At 38.9% G+C, this 14,830-nt stretch overlaps 1 protein-coding gene across 2 annotated transcripts in view; it reads left to right on the forward strand.

Annotated features, from left to right (window-relative positions):
- The window catches only part of gjc1 (gap junction protein gamma 1), a 35,719-nt gene extending 23,229 nt beyond the window's left edge, over positions 1-12,490 (forward strand). Inside the window, exons 1-2 of one of the 2 annotated variants that reach the window (XM_073857429.1) lie at positions 1,875-2,226; positions 8,022-12,490. In XM_073857429.1, coding sequence (XP_073713530.1) covers positions 8,076-9,485 — 1,410 coding nt within the window. In that variant the 5' untranslated portion in view covers positions 1,875-2,226; positions 8,022-8,075 and the 3' untranslated portion in view covers positions 9,486-12,490. Of the gene's footprint in view, positions 1-1,874; positions 2,227-8,021 lie in introns of those variants that run through there. The other variant, XM_055194283.2, reaches the window with a different exon arrangement.
- Positions 12,491-14,830: the final 2,340 nt, after the last annotated feature.

The raw sequence follows: 14,830 nt of genomic DNA on the forward strand, positions 1-14,830 counted from the left end.
ATTAAACACTTGTATACAATACTATATAGTTGGTCTATTAGCTAGTTTATTTCTGCATCAAATTATTTTTACTGAACATGGGTTGGATGTAATTAACATTCAACTGACCAACATAATAAGAGAGGCACAAATTAAGCTAAAACAAATATAATAAAACAGCATTACAACATTGAAAGGTGGTTTTAGCTATTCAGCATTTATTTTATTAACAACATTAGCTCATTTTTTACATATAATGGATTTCTTTATGCCGTTAATTAATAAACAATCTGTATCGGCCTTTCTCGTGTTATTGCCGATATGCCGATGGTTTCAAATTCATCAAATATCGGTCGATTAATATCGTCGGCCGATACATCGGTGCATCACTACACCTAACCTTTATATTGTCATTACGCAATCAAACTACTATCACTATATATATAATGCATGTACTTCTTTGTTAGAGTTTAGGTTTAGTTTAGCATTTAGGTGTATGTACAGATTTTAATTTAAATTAAAAAAAAATAATTAAATGAATGTTTGGATTAAATAACCCTTTAAAGACTAGTAGTTTATTTCAGTTATCATAAACCCTTTTCACACAGTGAAAATGAAATTCACATGTAGGCTATGATTAGACAAGCCATTTTCTTCACAGTCTAAAGTTGTTTTAAGTTAGGCTTATATTTAAATAAATAAAGGAATTAATAGAGATCACAAAAATTACCAAAATTTCCTCCCGTTTATCACGCCCCATTTGTAATGTTTTTATTCCCCACACTTTAAGAAACAATGTTATAACCATAGGCACAAAAAAAATATGGACATAGTGTCCGTGATGTCACCCATTGGTTTGTGAAGATCGTTTTTGAAGCTTAAAGTAGGCGTGGCCTGCCGTCGCCATCTTGGCTGCGCGTCACAGTGAATCACTCGCGAATAACCGAAAATGGGTAAAGAGGCGGGACGTGTCTAGCTGTCACTTGAATCGAGCTAGGTGTGCGTGGTTTCAGCAACCTGCCACCTCAGCTTCACCCATGTCCCGTCTCTTTACCCATTTTCGGTTATCCGCGAGTGATTCACTGTGACGCGCAGCCAAGATCAGATTGTTAAGTTGTTATCCTGTTTATATTTGTAAAGTTATATGCTTTTAATATGCAAGGCAAAACTATCCCACGCGTTTAAAATATGCCAGTGCGCATTATCAGTGTATTTTCTGGAATCTCTTTGTGAAAAGGCCAGGTCATATTTATTGTAAGGAATGTGATTTGTGCACAGTGAACAATAGCATCTATACCGTGTGAATAAATAAAAATATTGCTTCCATAACAAATCCTAATTACTGTAGAAAATGTTTTCATTGAACATACCAGCACCAACATGTGCTCTCTCGTTCTCTCTCTCTCGCTCTCTCTCTCTCTCTCCATACTAATATACTCACATTAAAATGATTGTTTCCTTATCGCACTTAGGGAATGTGTGTCGAATTATAATTAGATTTTTCTTCACTCACTATCTGTGGAAGTAGCTGTGAAATCCTGCGATCGTAATCTCGGCTCACTGTTTACTGTGAGGGAAAGACGTAAAGAGAGAGACATATAGATAAGAAACAGGGTTTAAGAATGCGAGAGTTGGAGATCGCTTGAAGCTCTGATTTAAGTCATGACCAAAGATGGCCAAATGAATAAAAGTGCAAACATTACGAAGTTCCCTTACTTTTAGCAGTGTGTTGTAAAAGAGCTGAAGAGAAAAAGAGGAGGGGGCTTCAGAGAGAGGAAGTGGTGGGGTTAGGCGATAAGGTTAAATGGAAAAGATAATGTTCAATTACTTGAAGAAAGAAGGTTGCTAAAATCTGTTAGTTTCTTGTTGAACATCACTCCTGATTTCTGCTTTCTTGTTTGTTTTCTCCTCATCAGTGTCCGCTTCCCTTGCCGACAAAGATATTAACCCACCCAGCAGCCCACATCAAAACCATAACACTCCCCCCTTAAACCACAACCCCCTCTGACCCAGTTTTATGGGGGAATGGGGTAAAAGGCTGTTGTGTGTGTTTCGGAGACTATCGCCTGTTCTTTATCACGACATGCTTGTTCATATACGCATGTGTGTAGGGTTGGTGTAAGGTCAATGGTCTCTGATCCCCAAGGCATCTTTTACAAACGGAAAAAAGAAAGGATGATAAAGAGATGAAAGGAAAGAAGAAAGAAAGCAGACATGGAGTTTCCGGAGACAGAATGTCGAGGATGTGTGAGTACAACAGTTTTGCAGAGTGCGCTCATGTGACTTTTTACAGGCAAATATGCACTATATGACCTGAATTGACTTGAGCTTGGTACTGTATTCGTGAAGTTTGGATAAAGACTATAGTTTTTAGTAGATATGGCATATTTAACATCTTAAATATGCTACAGCTCTTAGCGATTGAGATGGGAGAGCGAGGAAGCGTGGATGAAGGTTATAGATTGGCTTTGATGTGGGTACAGGACATTTTGCTGAGCATGTACACTGTCTGTATGTCTGTGCCAAGAGGCAGGGCAAGAAAACTGAGTGTGTGTGCATTCTAGAAAGCCATGTGAGTAATAGTAAAACTTTTAATCAGTAAAGAGCACCAGCACTTTTCTCTGGCCTTGAGTGACTTATTGCTTTTATAAAAGAGGGGCAATAATAAGGTTAATTAGCTTGCTTATGACTTCCAAGCAACTTGATGCATTCATATTGAATGTGCTGTGCATGTGATGTGCATTTCACAACAGTTGGTTGGCTCAAACAAACAGAATTTAAAGTATGAAATCTCCAATTCATAACACATGGTACTCTATAAACTACTTATTTACATTTACACATTTGGCAGACGCTGATATCCAAAGCAACTTACTGTGCACTAAAAGGGGACATTTTACAAGATTTTTTAGGTGTCAAATAAATCTTTGGTGTCTCCAGAGTACATATGTGAAGTTTTAGCTCAAAATACCATATAGCTAATTTTTTATATCATGTTAAAAATGCCACTTTGTAGGTGTGAGCAAAAATCTGCCGTTTTGGGTGTGTCCTTTAACATGCAAATAAGCTGATCTCTGCGCTAAATGACAGTGGCATTAAACAAGGAAAAAGTCTTATTTTCATGATATGTCCCCTTTAAAGCAATTTTATACATACAGTATGGACATTTTAACAAAAATCATATATTCCACTTTTCTCTCGCAGTTATGATTTCCTGTAGCTCAGTCATAGGTTTGACCTCCAGGGAACACAAATACTGATAAAATGTATACCTTAAAGCAACACTATGTAGTTTCCATGTAAAAATGACTTACAGCTCCCCCATGTGGTTGAAAAGCGCAACAGTGCCTGGTATCAGACACTCTTCTGCAGGCAGGCACAAACGAAGAAGAAACAGCAACTTGAGGTGGATGATTTGAGAAGACCAGCAATGATGGAAGTAAATAAACAGCGACTTTTGTTGCAGTTTGAGTTAAATCACTCCTCAACTTGGCTCATCTTTGTTTTCACCGTCACAAACGGTAATACCTATGACACAGTTTTTTTTAACTGACGAGAGGGGTTCTGGTGGACCAATCACAGCACTTGCGGTCCGCGTAGATCTGACACGCTGTTAAAAAATTTGTGAGGTGCACGTCAGGCTACGGATAACCTATGGCATAGAGCTTACGCATGACTATAAATCGGGCTTTAGGGCCAAATTAGCGTGAGGGCGCAATTCCAGAAAATCACAGATAGGTGTGGTAATATCTGCTGGTTACTTACTAAAAAAGCACAAATTAAATAACACAGACATAGCAGCTGATTTTCATAATGACCAACGCAATTTACTAACAGGAGCACAAATTAGTTCAGGGTCGCAAATAAGCAGAGCTGATCTTGTGCTTAGCACCACGGACATTGCAGCGGAAAATGCCGGGTGTGTATATTTTGTAGACATCTAAAAACATATTTTGGCGAATTGTGCTCATTTAGTTTTAATAATTAACGATAACCAAAGTTGGCCTGCTGTTCTTGAAGGCAGCTCAAACCTTAGGTGGGACTCGAGCCCAAGTTTACGTAACAGAACAGAAGAAAAAAATGAGCAGTGAAGGAGGAGATGAGAAGGAGGAGAGATGAAAGAAGAATCGCGGCACAGAGACTCCAGTTTATATGCTTTTTAATGATGATTGACAAAGGAATAAACAGGTTCCTTTCAAACCTGTACCCGTTAAAATATGGTCACTACAGTAAAAGTTTATTTTGATAATAGTGTATGATCGCTGGATCATTCTGTAGAGAAACAGAGAGCGCAGCCCGGTACAAAAGTGGAGCGTTAAAGGACAAAACACCTGATTAAGCTATATTATGTAGCTATTACATATTTTTTCAGGAAGTTTTTGCAACCTGGTGGCAACTTGCCACGACCCAGTACTGGGTTACGACCTGGTGGTTGGGGACCTCTGCTTTAGAGTAACTAATATATCCATCCTATATGCATTTTTATTATTTGTTTTGTATCTCCATATGAGTCCAGCATAGCAAGCCACAGATTAAAAAAGGGGCTGGTAGGGGGCTGCAGAATGGAAGGTAAGGCATTAAACACCAGCATATGCCCAAAGCTGAGGTCTTCCCCTTAGGAGGTGAAGTCCTGCACTCTCTGGGCCTGTTGAGTTCCCAATGAGAATTTTAAAAGAGGGCAACTCTGACCTTTCAGAAGAACAAATTCATCTATTTTCTTTTTTACACGCATGCTATGTTCTTGGGCACAAATGATCTCTTTATCCCTTGTGTCTGACTGCTCAGATGTATCCTAATATGGTCGTAGCAATCGATTCTTCATATGCTTTATTGGAAGCAGAAATCTAAACATTCATTTATGAAAAAAACAAAAACAAGCAGAGACAAACCAGAGAGGTCACATACACACACCCGGCTCAGCACAGCCTGTCAAAAGCTGTTCTCCCTCAGGGAAGATTTGTGTGGTTCAGGCTCGCTGCTCAAGGTAATTGTGTCTGCGTATGTTCATGTGAAAGAGAAACTTCCCTTAAAGTATATTAACTCTCAGCTGACCATTGATTGAGCATTATAGCTGGATACACAGACATAACATGACAGACATTTTAAAGGTCCCGTTCTTTCAATTTTTTTGAAGCTTTAAATGTGTATATAGTGAGCAATATAACGTGTGTTAATGTTTCACATGTAAAAAACTGCGGTATTTTTCACACAATTTACTTATCTGTATAGCTCTGTTTTCACTGTCCTCAAAACGGGCTGATGTCTTTCTTGTTCTATGAAGTCCCTCCTTCAGAAATACGTATCGAATTCTGATTGTGTAGTTTGTTTAGTGGTTTATGATTCAATAGCAGCTTAGCTTAGCAGAGCCGTTTGAGCTTAGCTGGCGACTGACGTATTCCGGTGGGCGGAGTTTAGTCAAAAACTATTCTACTGACGTCATTAAAGCAGGAAGTAGAGGGCTGTAGTCCAAACTGACCGTTGCTGTAGGCCAGGGTTCCCCAAATCTTACCGTGGAGGGCCGGAGCACTACAGAGTTTAGGTCCAACCCTAATCAGACTTACCCACCTGTGATTTTCTAGTGATCATGAAGACCTTGATTAGCTTGCTCAGGTGTGTTTGATCAGGGTTGGAGCTAAACTCTGCAGTGCTCCCAAAAGTGCTATTAAGCCATAAAATATAGTTCCTCTTTTAAATCCGCTTAGAAAAGCGCTACGTTTTATTTTGTACCACCAAACTTGCTCGTATAACTACTCGTCTTCAATAGTAAAAACGTTGATGTGTTTGGTCACTTCTAACTTTATCTCTAAATGGTACCATTGAATGAATGGGGCTAAGCTAAATGCTATCGAAGCGTCGCAGCGCGCTCCAGCGCTTACGTGCACGCACACAGATGATAGAGGGATGTATCAACAATTCTTAGTAAAGGTAATAACATAGTTTAATATTGAAAATGAGTAGACTATTCCTTTAACTAAGTCTAATAAATAATGCCAATAATAATATCTCTACTATGTCTTCTTTTTATCAAATCAAGCACACTGTATTTATTATAATCTCTGAAAAAAGAAATAAATGTACCATTTTGGTACAGATAATATACCTTTTGAGTAATCAATATGTACCTCTAATGTACCAATGTGTCCATTTTAGGTACCTTTTGATAACTTTTCAGATGTCTTTTCCGTGTCACTCCCAAGGATTTCTCGTGTCATTTTATGTATTGTTTTCTCATTGTTTTTTCCTATTTTCTTACCATTGTCGCTTGGGGTTGGGGTTAGAATCACTTTGTTACATTTTTAGACATCCTAACCCAAACCCCAACATTATACAAGAATAGTTTTAAAAGCGGAAGAGAAACCAATACATAAAAGTACATTCTAACATAAAAGTACATCCAAACCCCAAATCTAATCCCAACCCCAAGCGACAATGATTTGAAAATAGGAAAAAACAATGAGAAAACAATATATAAAATGACACGAGAAATCCGTGGGAATGACACAGAAAAGACATGCGTGCTCCCGGCACAGAAAAAGCTGAATTCCGTGACATGGACACGGATAAAGTTGTCAAATTTTCTGTGACTATAACACAGATTTTTCATGAGATTATGTTGCAACGAGTGTAGGGTATAAACGCTCGCCAGCGTATTTTAAAAACGTTACCAGCTAGCACCAGCATTTTTTATGATTTTCACAAAAGTTTAAAGCTTTATGCTTCTATAAATATATAAACATACAATATATCAAATGAAAGAACAGATCCTCTGCTTTAAACAAAAACAAAAATTGTTAACATTTTATCTTATCTTCATTTCTTCTCTTTTTATAACCTCTCAAATGTGGGTAGGTTTCTTACCAAATTTTGTGCAAAAAGTTAATTGGATTTTGTTAAAGGACTTTTGTTAGAGATCAGATTTAGAACGATGATTAAAGCATACACAAAGTTTGGACTGTTTTCAAATCAGTGGATGCTTAAATATTTAAAAGTTGGATAAATACACCAAGTACTGGATAATAGTGGTAATATAGATTGCTGTAAAAACTCGTCAGGGAAGCGTCATTGGCAGGGAATCGTTTTCCTCAATGGTGGGGAAATAGTTAAAGGTACAGTTAAATGTTTTGTTCCTCTAGGAATCCTGTATCTCCGCACCTAAGCTGATCCAGTTAATATGCATTTATTATTAAGGGTGTCACGATTTCGATTTAAAATCGAAATCGATCGAAATTAAGTCACAACCTCGAACTTCGAATTAAAAAATGGGATCGTCGATGCTGCCACGCCCCCATGTCACGTCCGGTCGGCTTGCCAAGCGGGGGAAAATAAACGTATTCTATTATTTTTTTTGATTATTACTTTAGTTAATGTTTAGACATTTAGACAGATGCGAGAGCGCGTGCATGTGAGACAGAGAGAAGCGCAGCTGCTTGATGCACCGGTTTTATTTCAGATAATAGAAGTCCAAGACGCGCGCATTAAGTCTATCTGCGTGCAAGAAGGAATTCTCTCTCTACAAGCTCTCTCGCGTAAAGTAAAGCCCACAAACCCCATGCGATGAAAAGCACGCAATGTGCATGTTAATGTGAAACTATAATAATAATAATAATAATACTAAAAATAATAAAGGCATATCATTTTTTGTCTTAAATTCATTTAAAAATCGAGAATCGAATTGAATCGTGACATCAGAATCGAAAATGTAATCGAATCGAGGATTTGGACAATCGTGACACCCCTATTTATTATGATACAATAGATTTACAGTTACGCATTTGGAAGATGCTTTTATCCAAAGCGACTTGCAGTGATCAATCCCATGACCTTTACTTTTCTAAGACAATGCTTTACCAGCTGAGCTATAGGTACTGCAATAAAGGCCTGCAATGTCTGACTCTGCATCAGAGTGTTTTTTGTCATGTATCTTTCGATGAGTGACCGTAATTATGGTAATAAACTTGTCATTATGCTTTATGAATCATATCATTGTGTTGCCTTTTCATTGCTGTGCCCTCATATTATTTTCTCTCTGTGTTCCTCTACAGAGTCTGTGAGCTGTGCAGTGTGGGACGCTGTCTGCCACACTGTCATCAGACGTCATGAGCTGGAGCTTCCTAACACGTCTGCTGGAGGAGATCCAGCACCACTCCACGTCGGTGGGGAAACTCTGGCTCACCGCGCTAGTCGTCTTCCGCATCGTACTGACCGCAGTGGGCGGCGAGTCCATATACTACGATGAGCAGAGCAAGTTCGTCTGCAACTCGGGCCAGCCGGGATGCGAGAACGTCTGCTACGACGCCTTCGCCCCACTTTCGCACGTGCGATTCTGGGTCTTCCAGATCATTATGTCCGCCATGCCCTCTCTGCTCTACATGGGATACGCAGCTAATAAGATCTCCCACAACGAGAACTCGCGGGCTCGAGCGAGGGCTGCAGATGCCGGATACACCCAGCGGAGGCCAAGGAAGATGTGTTTTGGGACACGACAGGATCCTGCGGGACATGAGGATGGGGAGGAGGAACGGGAGGATGATCCTATGATCTACGAAGTGCCTGAGATGGACAACACGCAGAGAGACTTGGTCCCCCCGAGACCCAAACCGAAAGTGCGTCATGACGGTCGGCGCCGTATCCGTGACGACGGGCTCATGCGAGTGTACGTGCTGCAGCTGCTGACACGTTCGGCGCTGGAGGCTGGCTTTTTGGCAGGACAGTACCTGCTCTACGGCTTTCGCGTGGAACCCGTTTTCGTGTGCTCGGATAAGCCCTGCCCACACCACGTGGACTGCTTCGTCTCACGGCCCACAGAAAAGACCATCTTCCTCCGTATCATGTACGGCGTCAGCTGCCTTTGCTTGATACTCAACCTGTGGGAAATGATTCACCTCGGAGTTGGAACCATCGGCGACGTCTTACGCAAACGAAACGCAGCCACCACAGATGACGAGTACCAACTGGGCCTGCTCGCCGGAGGGGGCGTGTCTGTCGGAGTGGGCGGGCCTTCCCTAAGTGAGGAAGAACCAGGGGTTGGGGTCGGTGGAGGTGTAAGAGAAGCAGACTATGTTGGTTATCCCTTCTCCTGGAACACCCCATCTGCACCGCCAGGCTACAACATCGTGGTGAAACCTGAGACCATGCCATACACAGACCTGAGCAATGCCAAGATGGCATGCAAGCAAAACCGTGCCAACATAGCGCAAGAGGAACAGCAGCAATACGGTTCCAACGAGGACAATTTTCCATCAGCGGGTGAAGCTCGACCGCCGCCCATCAATAAAGACGTCATCCAGTTAGAGGCGGCGATTCAAGCGTACACCTTGCAGCACCATGCCAATAATAACCATGATGACCTGAATGACAACCATGACATTGATGAGAAGCCTCAGAGTAACATCACTACAGCACCACAGAAGGATCGAAAGCAGCGGACCAAGCACGGAAAAGCTGGCAGCGCTGAAAGCAGCAGCAGTAGCAAATCAGCAGAAGGCAAACCATCAGTTTGGATCTAATGTTCATGCACTGTTGATTAAAATATGTACCCCAGCTTTAACTGGGCCAAAAAAGGTACAGATATGTATACATTTGGTACCAACTTGAGATACTTTTGAAAGGGTACAGCCCTAGTAATAGGTGGGAAACATATTTTGACAATTTTTTCTAAACCTGAACACTTCAGTCAGCGGACAGTCACATATATTTAAGTTCGGTTTTACGTACACTCTCAATTCATTTATATGCATTTTTAGACTTTAAATATCCAACAAAGACCACGCACACAAATATGCTGTATATCTTTTTGAAATGCTTTAAGTGCCTTAAAGAAACTCTTAAGAATGAGACCGATTTTCTTGATCTTCCTAACATAATCTTGTGCTCTAAAGATTATGTCTAGCTTTGGGAACATCCCCTCCGCAATCCAGAAAAGCCCATTATTGTCTGACGTTTGGAACTTTTTAGTGAAAAGAAAGTTGAGAAAGTCTTCCTATCGGATACCGGAGTGATGACACTACAATCCGATTCCAAACCAGCCGTCTTCCTATTTACAATGTCGATCGGTAACTGTTTTGCATCACAATGCCAAGATATAACAATGCAAGGATATTGGATTTTTACATTTGAATACATTCGGTGGTATGCTGGGGTATTTTCCAATCCCAGATACTAACTGATCCTTCCTAGCAAGCATTAGCAATTACTTTACAGTAAGGTGACCAGATTTTTTTAATGAAAAGCAGGGAAATTTTGTGTTTGGGGACAAAACCTTTTTGAATGTTTTTGTCCTTTTATTGTTGTGGGTTTGTGGGGACAAAACTAGGACTGGGCCGATACCACTTTTTTATGTCTGATACCGATGTCGATACCACAACCTTGAGTATCTGTCCATACCAATCCCGATCCAATACATCTCTATCGCCCTTTTAATCAATTAAGCTGCAAATAACACATTTGTTAGCCATAAAAATGTTAAGTTAATGCGTGAAGTAAACCATAACTTAAGTATGATAAACAAAGTACCTCTGGACAGGTCTCATCTATTGGTTACCCTTAGCTGTGGTTTCTACTTGCCGCGCTTTACAGCATGTTGCTCATGTCACACTTTTACGGCATGCTGCTCAGTAAGTCGCCTTTACGGCAAGTTGCCATGACAGTTCAGGTCCGTGTTGGTATCGGATCGGATTGTACTCCCCGACTTCTTCAATATTCGATCCGGCCATTTTCGCCAATATCGGACTAATATCGATACAAAATATCGGATCGGCCCACCCCTAGACAAAACAGCAAAAAAACGGGACTGTTCCTGGAAAACGGGGACATCTGGTCACCTTACAGTACTTTACAGTAAAGGTTAACTATACAGTATAGCCTGGCTATGAATAACCCACTTTAAGCCTAAATAAACATTAATTTGGGTACATCATGTTTTTGCCAAAACAATTTGCAAGATGTATGATAAAACATTGTCTAAGCAAAGTCAACAACAATTACAGCAAAGGTGTTTGGTTTCATTTATTTTTTGGGGATAAGGTGTAAATGTTTCTTAAAGGGGAAATTTCATGAAAACTGACTTTTTCCATGTTTAAATGCTATAATTGGGTCCCCAGTGCTTCTATCAACCTAGAAAATGTGAAAAAAATCAACCCAGTAACTTAGTTTTGGTAAACCATTCTCTGCAAGCATGTGAAAAATAGGATATTGAAAATTGTCTCCCCTTGTGATGTCAGAAGGGGATAATACTGCCCCTTAATCTGCACTGTCCAAACACAGCACTGCCATTTAGTGCAGAGATCAGCTCATTTGCATGTTAAAGGACACACGCAAAAATGGCACATTGTTGCTCACACCTAAAATAGCAATTTTAACATGCTATTATAAATGATATCTATGGCATTTTGAGCTAAAACTTCACATATATACTCTGGAGACACCAAATATTTATTTTACATCTTTAAAAAGTCTTGTGAAATGTCCCCTTTAAATTAAGACCAAATTTTGTCTTTGTGTTTTAGCCTACAAGTCTGTGCTGTGTTTGGACAGCTATTAGACATCAAATTGCTTACTTGGTTCTCTGAAATAAGCGGCTGTAAATCTACACTAAATACACATACATACACACACAAACATATAGTATATATACTTTATTTTCCCCTATTTGTAGTTATAGCTATAGTGCAAAAAAGAGACATCAATCTAATGCTTTTTTGTTTGTTAAGGTCCTCATTTTGAGACCCCTGTAGTTTTGAGTAGCCACTGTCTATTTAGCTGATGAATTGTATTGTATTGTAATACTATCTCCTGCTGGTTAAAAGAAGAATTGCACTCTGAGTCTTTTCAGTCCTTTAAGTACACTGAAAAAACTGCAGCATAAAGTTGAAACAAATTAATTATGCAAGTCAATTCAACCTACTTTTTTGACTTGTGATAAGCTTTTTTTCTAAGTTAAAGTAACATAAAAATATGTTGATTTGATATCATTTTTACAGTGTACATTTAAAAATGTAATATGCATGTAAAGCACTTTCGTTCAAAATTACCCAAGTCTTAAGTACAAGTAATGTGTATTGTTGCTTTAAAGTATTCACGAGAACATTCTTTAGCTATAAGTTAACACGCTTGGATCCAAGCCAATCCATTAAACAAGTCTAACTCGGATGCAGTGCTCCGAGGTTAAGAGGATTTACAAAATCCAGACCCTCTCCCAAGACATATAATGTAGATATTTACCTAAACATACACAACTACACACACTTTGCATAAGGAGTCTTCCGGTTTCTCTCTTACTGCCACATTCCAACTTGTGAGACTTTTGCCTTTATGTGAGATGTTTGAATTGTGAATATTGCCATGGAAGACCAAATACTGTTTTTCACAATAAAAAGACATCGTGCAACTATGCAGTCACGTCGACTGAGGAAACACGCCATAGAACAGCGTCACGTGTGTTTGCGTGTAGCTGAGGATGACGCAGTGGATCAATTGCATGAATGCATGCGAGTAATCTTTGATAGTGAAATAAACCCTTTACATATCAGCATTTTTTTATCGATACGTATGCTAAAGATTGTGGCATTAGATTTTTGATTACTATAACAAGCAAGACTTGACTTTGAAAACAGTTTGTATTCTTAAACCATTATTTGGTTGGTTTTATTAGCTTTTTACTACGTGGGACTCTTATCAATGATGGCCATATAAGAATTTTGTATTATTTGATTGCCTTTAATAACAAATATGTACATATTTATGGTCACCCATACAAATACAATTTTTACTGTGGTTTGTGCTCATACGGTATGTTCTTGATGCAATATGGGTTGTTCCCTTTTCCCTTGATGGTTATATTTGATTTTGCATGGGAGGGAAAATAAGAATGTTTATGAAAGGGATTTTCCCCGGCGCTCTTTCTTATGGAAAACAAAATGGTTTTGCAAAGTAAGTGTACATTGAGCTTTGTGTATGTGTGGGTGTGTGTTACTGTTTCTGCAGCTGTATTTCAAGAGCTCCAGATGGAGTGAGTGTAAGATTCCCTGCTGCCTCACATCTGAGCACCACTGCGTGTGATGGCATTCGTTTACATTTGTGTTACTGTGTGCTCGAGTTTATGTGGAGTCTGCGTCAGGCGAGGCCTTAAAAACCCTCTTATACATTACAGTGTGTTTTTGTCAGCAAAGACACTGAAGCTACTTCACTTCTGAGTGTGCTTTTTTTGACAGTTTGCTATAAAAGTAAATCTTTGCAGCAGGGTTAAAGTTGCCATTCTTGGTACAGATGTGAGCCTGGAACTGTGTGTTTCTATTTATTCTAACTTCTGGTTATGGCCAGGCTGATTCATACCCTGATCTGTCTGGTAAGACTTTTGTTTGTTCTGACCGCTGTGTGTTTAAATGTTGTCACTGTGTTTAAAAAAATGAGGCTGAAAAACGTTTTCAGTGTGCCAAGCTGGATAGTCCAGAGATGTACAAATATTTACAGTTTTGAAAACTTCTGTTTGGAATAAAAAATGCATGTGAGGTATTTTGTTAATACATTTTTTTAAAGTGTGACTTGCAGTGTTTTTTGTGTGAGAGAAAAGTAAAGAGAATGTGCATTTTGACGTTAAAAACATGCATGTTGGATTTTCTTGTTTCTGTGTTCATTCTGAACTTTGACAGATGATGCTTGATTCAGTTTTCACTTTTGATATTTCATAAAGCAGGGGTTTTCAAACTCCAGGGGTCCCCCAGAAAATTTCAAGAGAAAAACGACAAAGCAAAAATTGTGAGGTCCATATGTAGCAAATTTTTAAAGTGTGTAATCTTTAATTACTATTTATTTAATTACATTTATCTAGTTTAAATGTTTCTTTATAAAATGAAGAGTTTTGGTAAAAACGTGACAAGATAAAAACCACTATTTTCTGTTACAAACTTTCACATAGCATCTTTAGGTTATAAAACATAAAAAAATTAAAATCCATAATTAGATTTTCAAAGATTATTTTTTCCACAAAATGCAATAAATGTAAGGTTTTTTTTCAAAATGCTATAAATCTGTTGAATCAATATATAAATGCGCACTCATCTTTGCCATATTACATTAATTTAGTTGACTAGTGGTATACACTGATTAAAAAAATGAATATTAATAGCATTAATCAAAACACTTACTTTGTCATATTAAAGTCGCAATGAAATTGAAATGAAAACTATATATATTTTTTTTTAATATTGTGGTATTATTTACAAATGACTTATCTGTGAGCTTCATTATTTTTAAAATATTTTTGTATGCTCATAATTTTTAATCAAAAATGCAAATCTCCCCCCCTCCTCAAAAAATCTCTCTTCACTGGTATGGCAGGTGGGCGGGGTCCGGGAGAAGATCGCAGCAGCAATTAGCAACACGACCCAACTTCAAATGATCCAATCAAATCTCGATGGACAAATTCAAATCCAGCCCTGCCTTATTTCATCTCAAAAGCCGTTTCATTCGGATATACGTCACCACGGGGAAAATAAGGCAATCGCTACTTCCGTTTCATGGCGACTTTAAGAACACTGTCATTGCTGCTGTTATCCTTGGAACGCGGTCGCTGAACTTTTTTGGCAGCGATCAGCTGTAAAATGTTTTGGTCCTGTTCGATTTTCGTTGACTTCGAGTAAAAATAATAAAACGTTTTTCATAAGATCTCCTGGGGTCAATGTGTTAGCATGACAAAAACTTCATGCTGTCGGGAAAACAAGCAACAGTTGACATCTTCCGTCTCCTGCGTGCCTCTTCCATAAATTATTAGATTTTGATGGCTTACGTTTCTTTCCTGTCACATAAAACCACCACAGATTTATCAATGCCATCAAAGTATTATTTTGTTTTTGTT

The sequence above is a fragment of the Misgurnus anguillicaudatus genome, chromosome 19, assembly GCF_027580225.2.
Source record: "Misgurnus anguillicaudatus chromosome 19, ASM2758022v2, whole genome shotgun sequence".
In the NCBI taxonomy this organism is placed as follows: domain Eukaryota; kingdom Metazoa; phylum Chordata; class Actinopteri; order Cypriniformes; family Cobitidae; genus Misgurnus; species Misgurnus anguillicaudatus.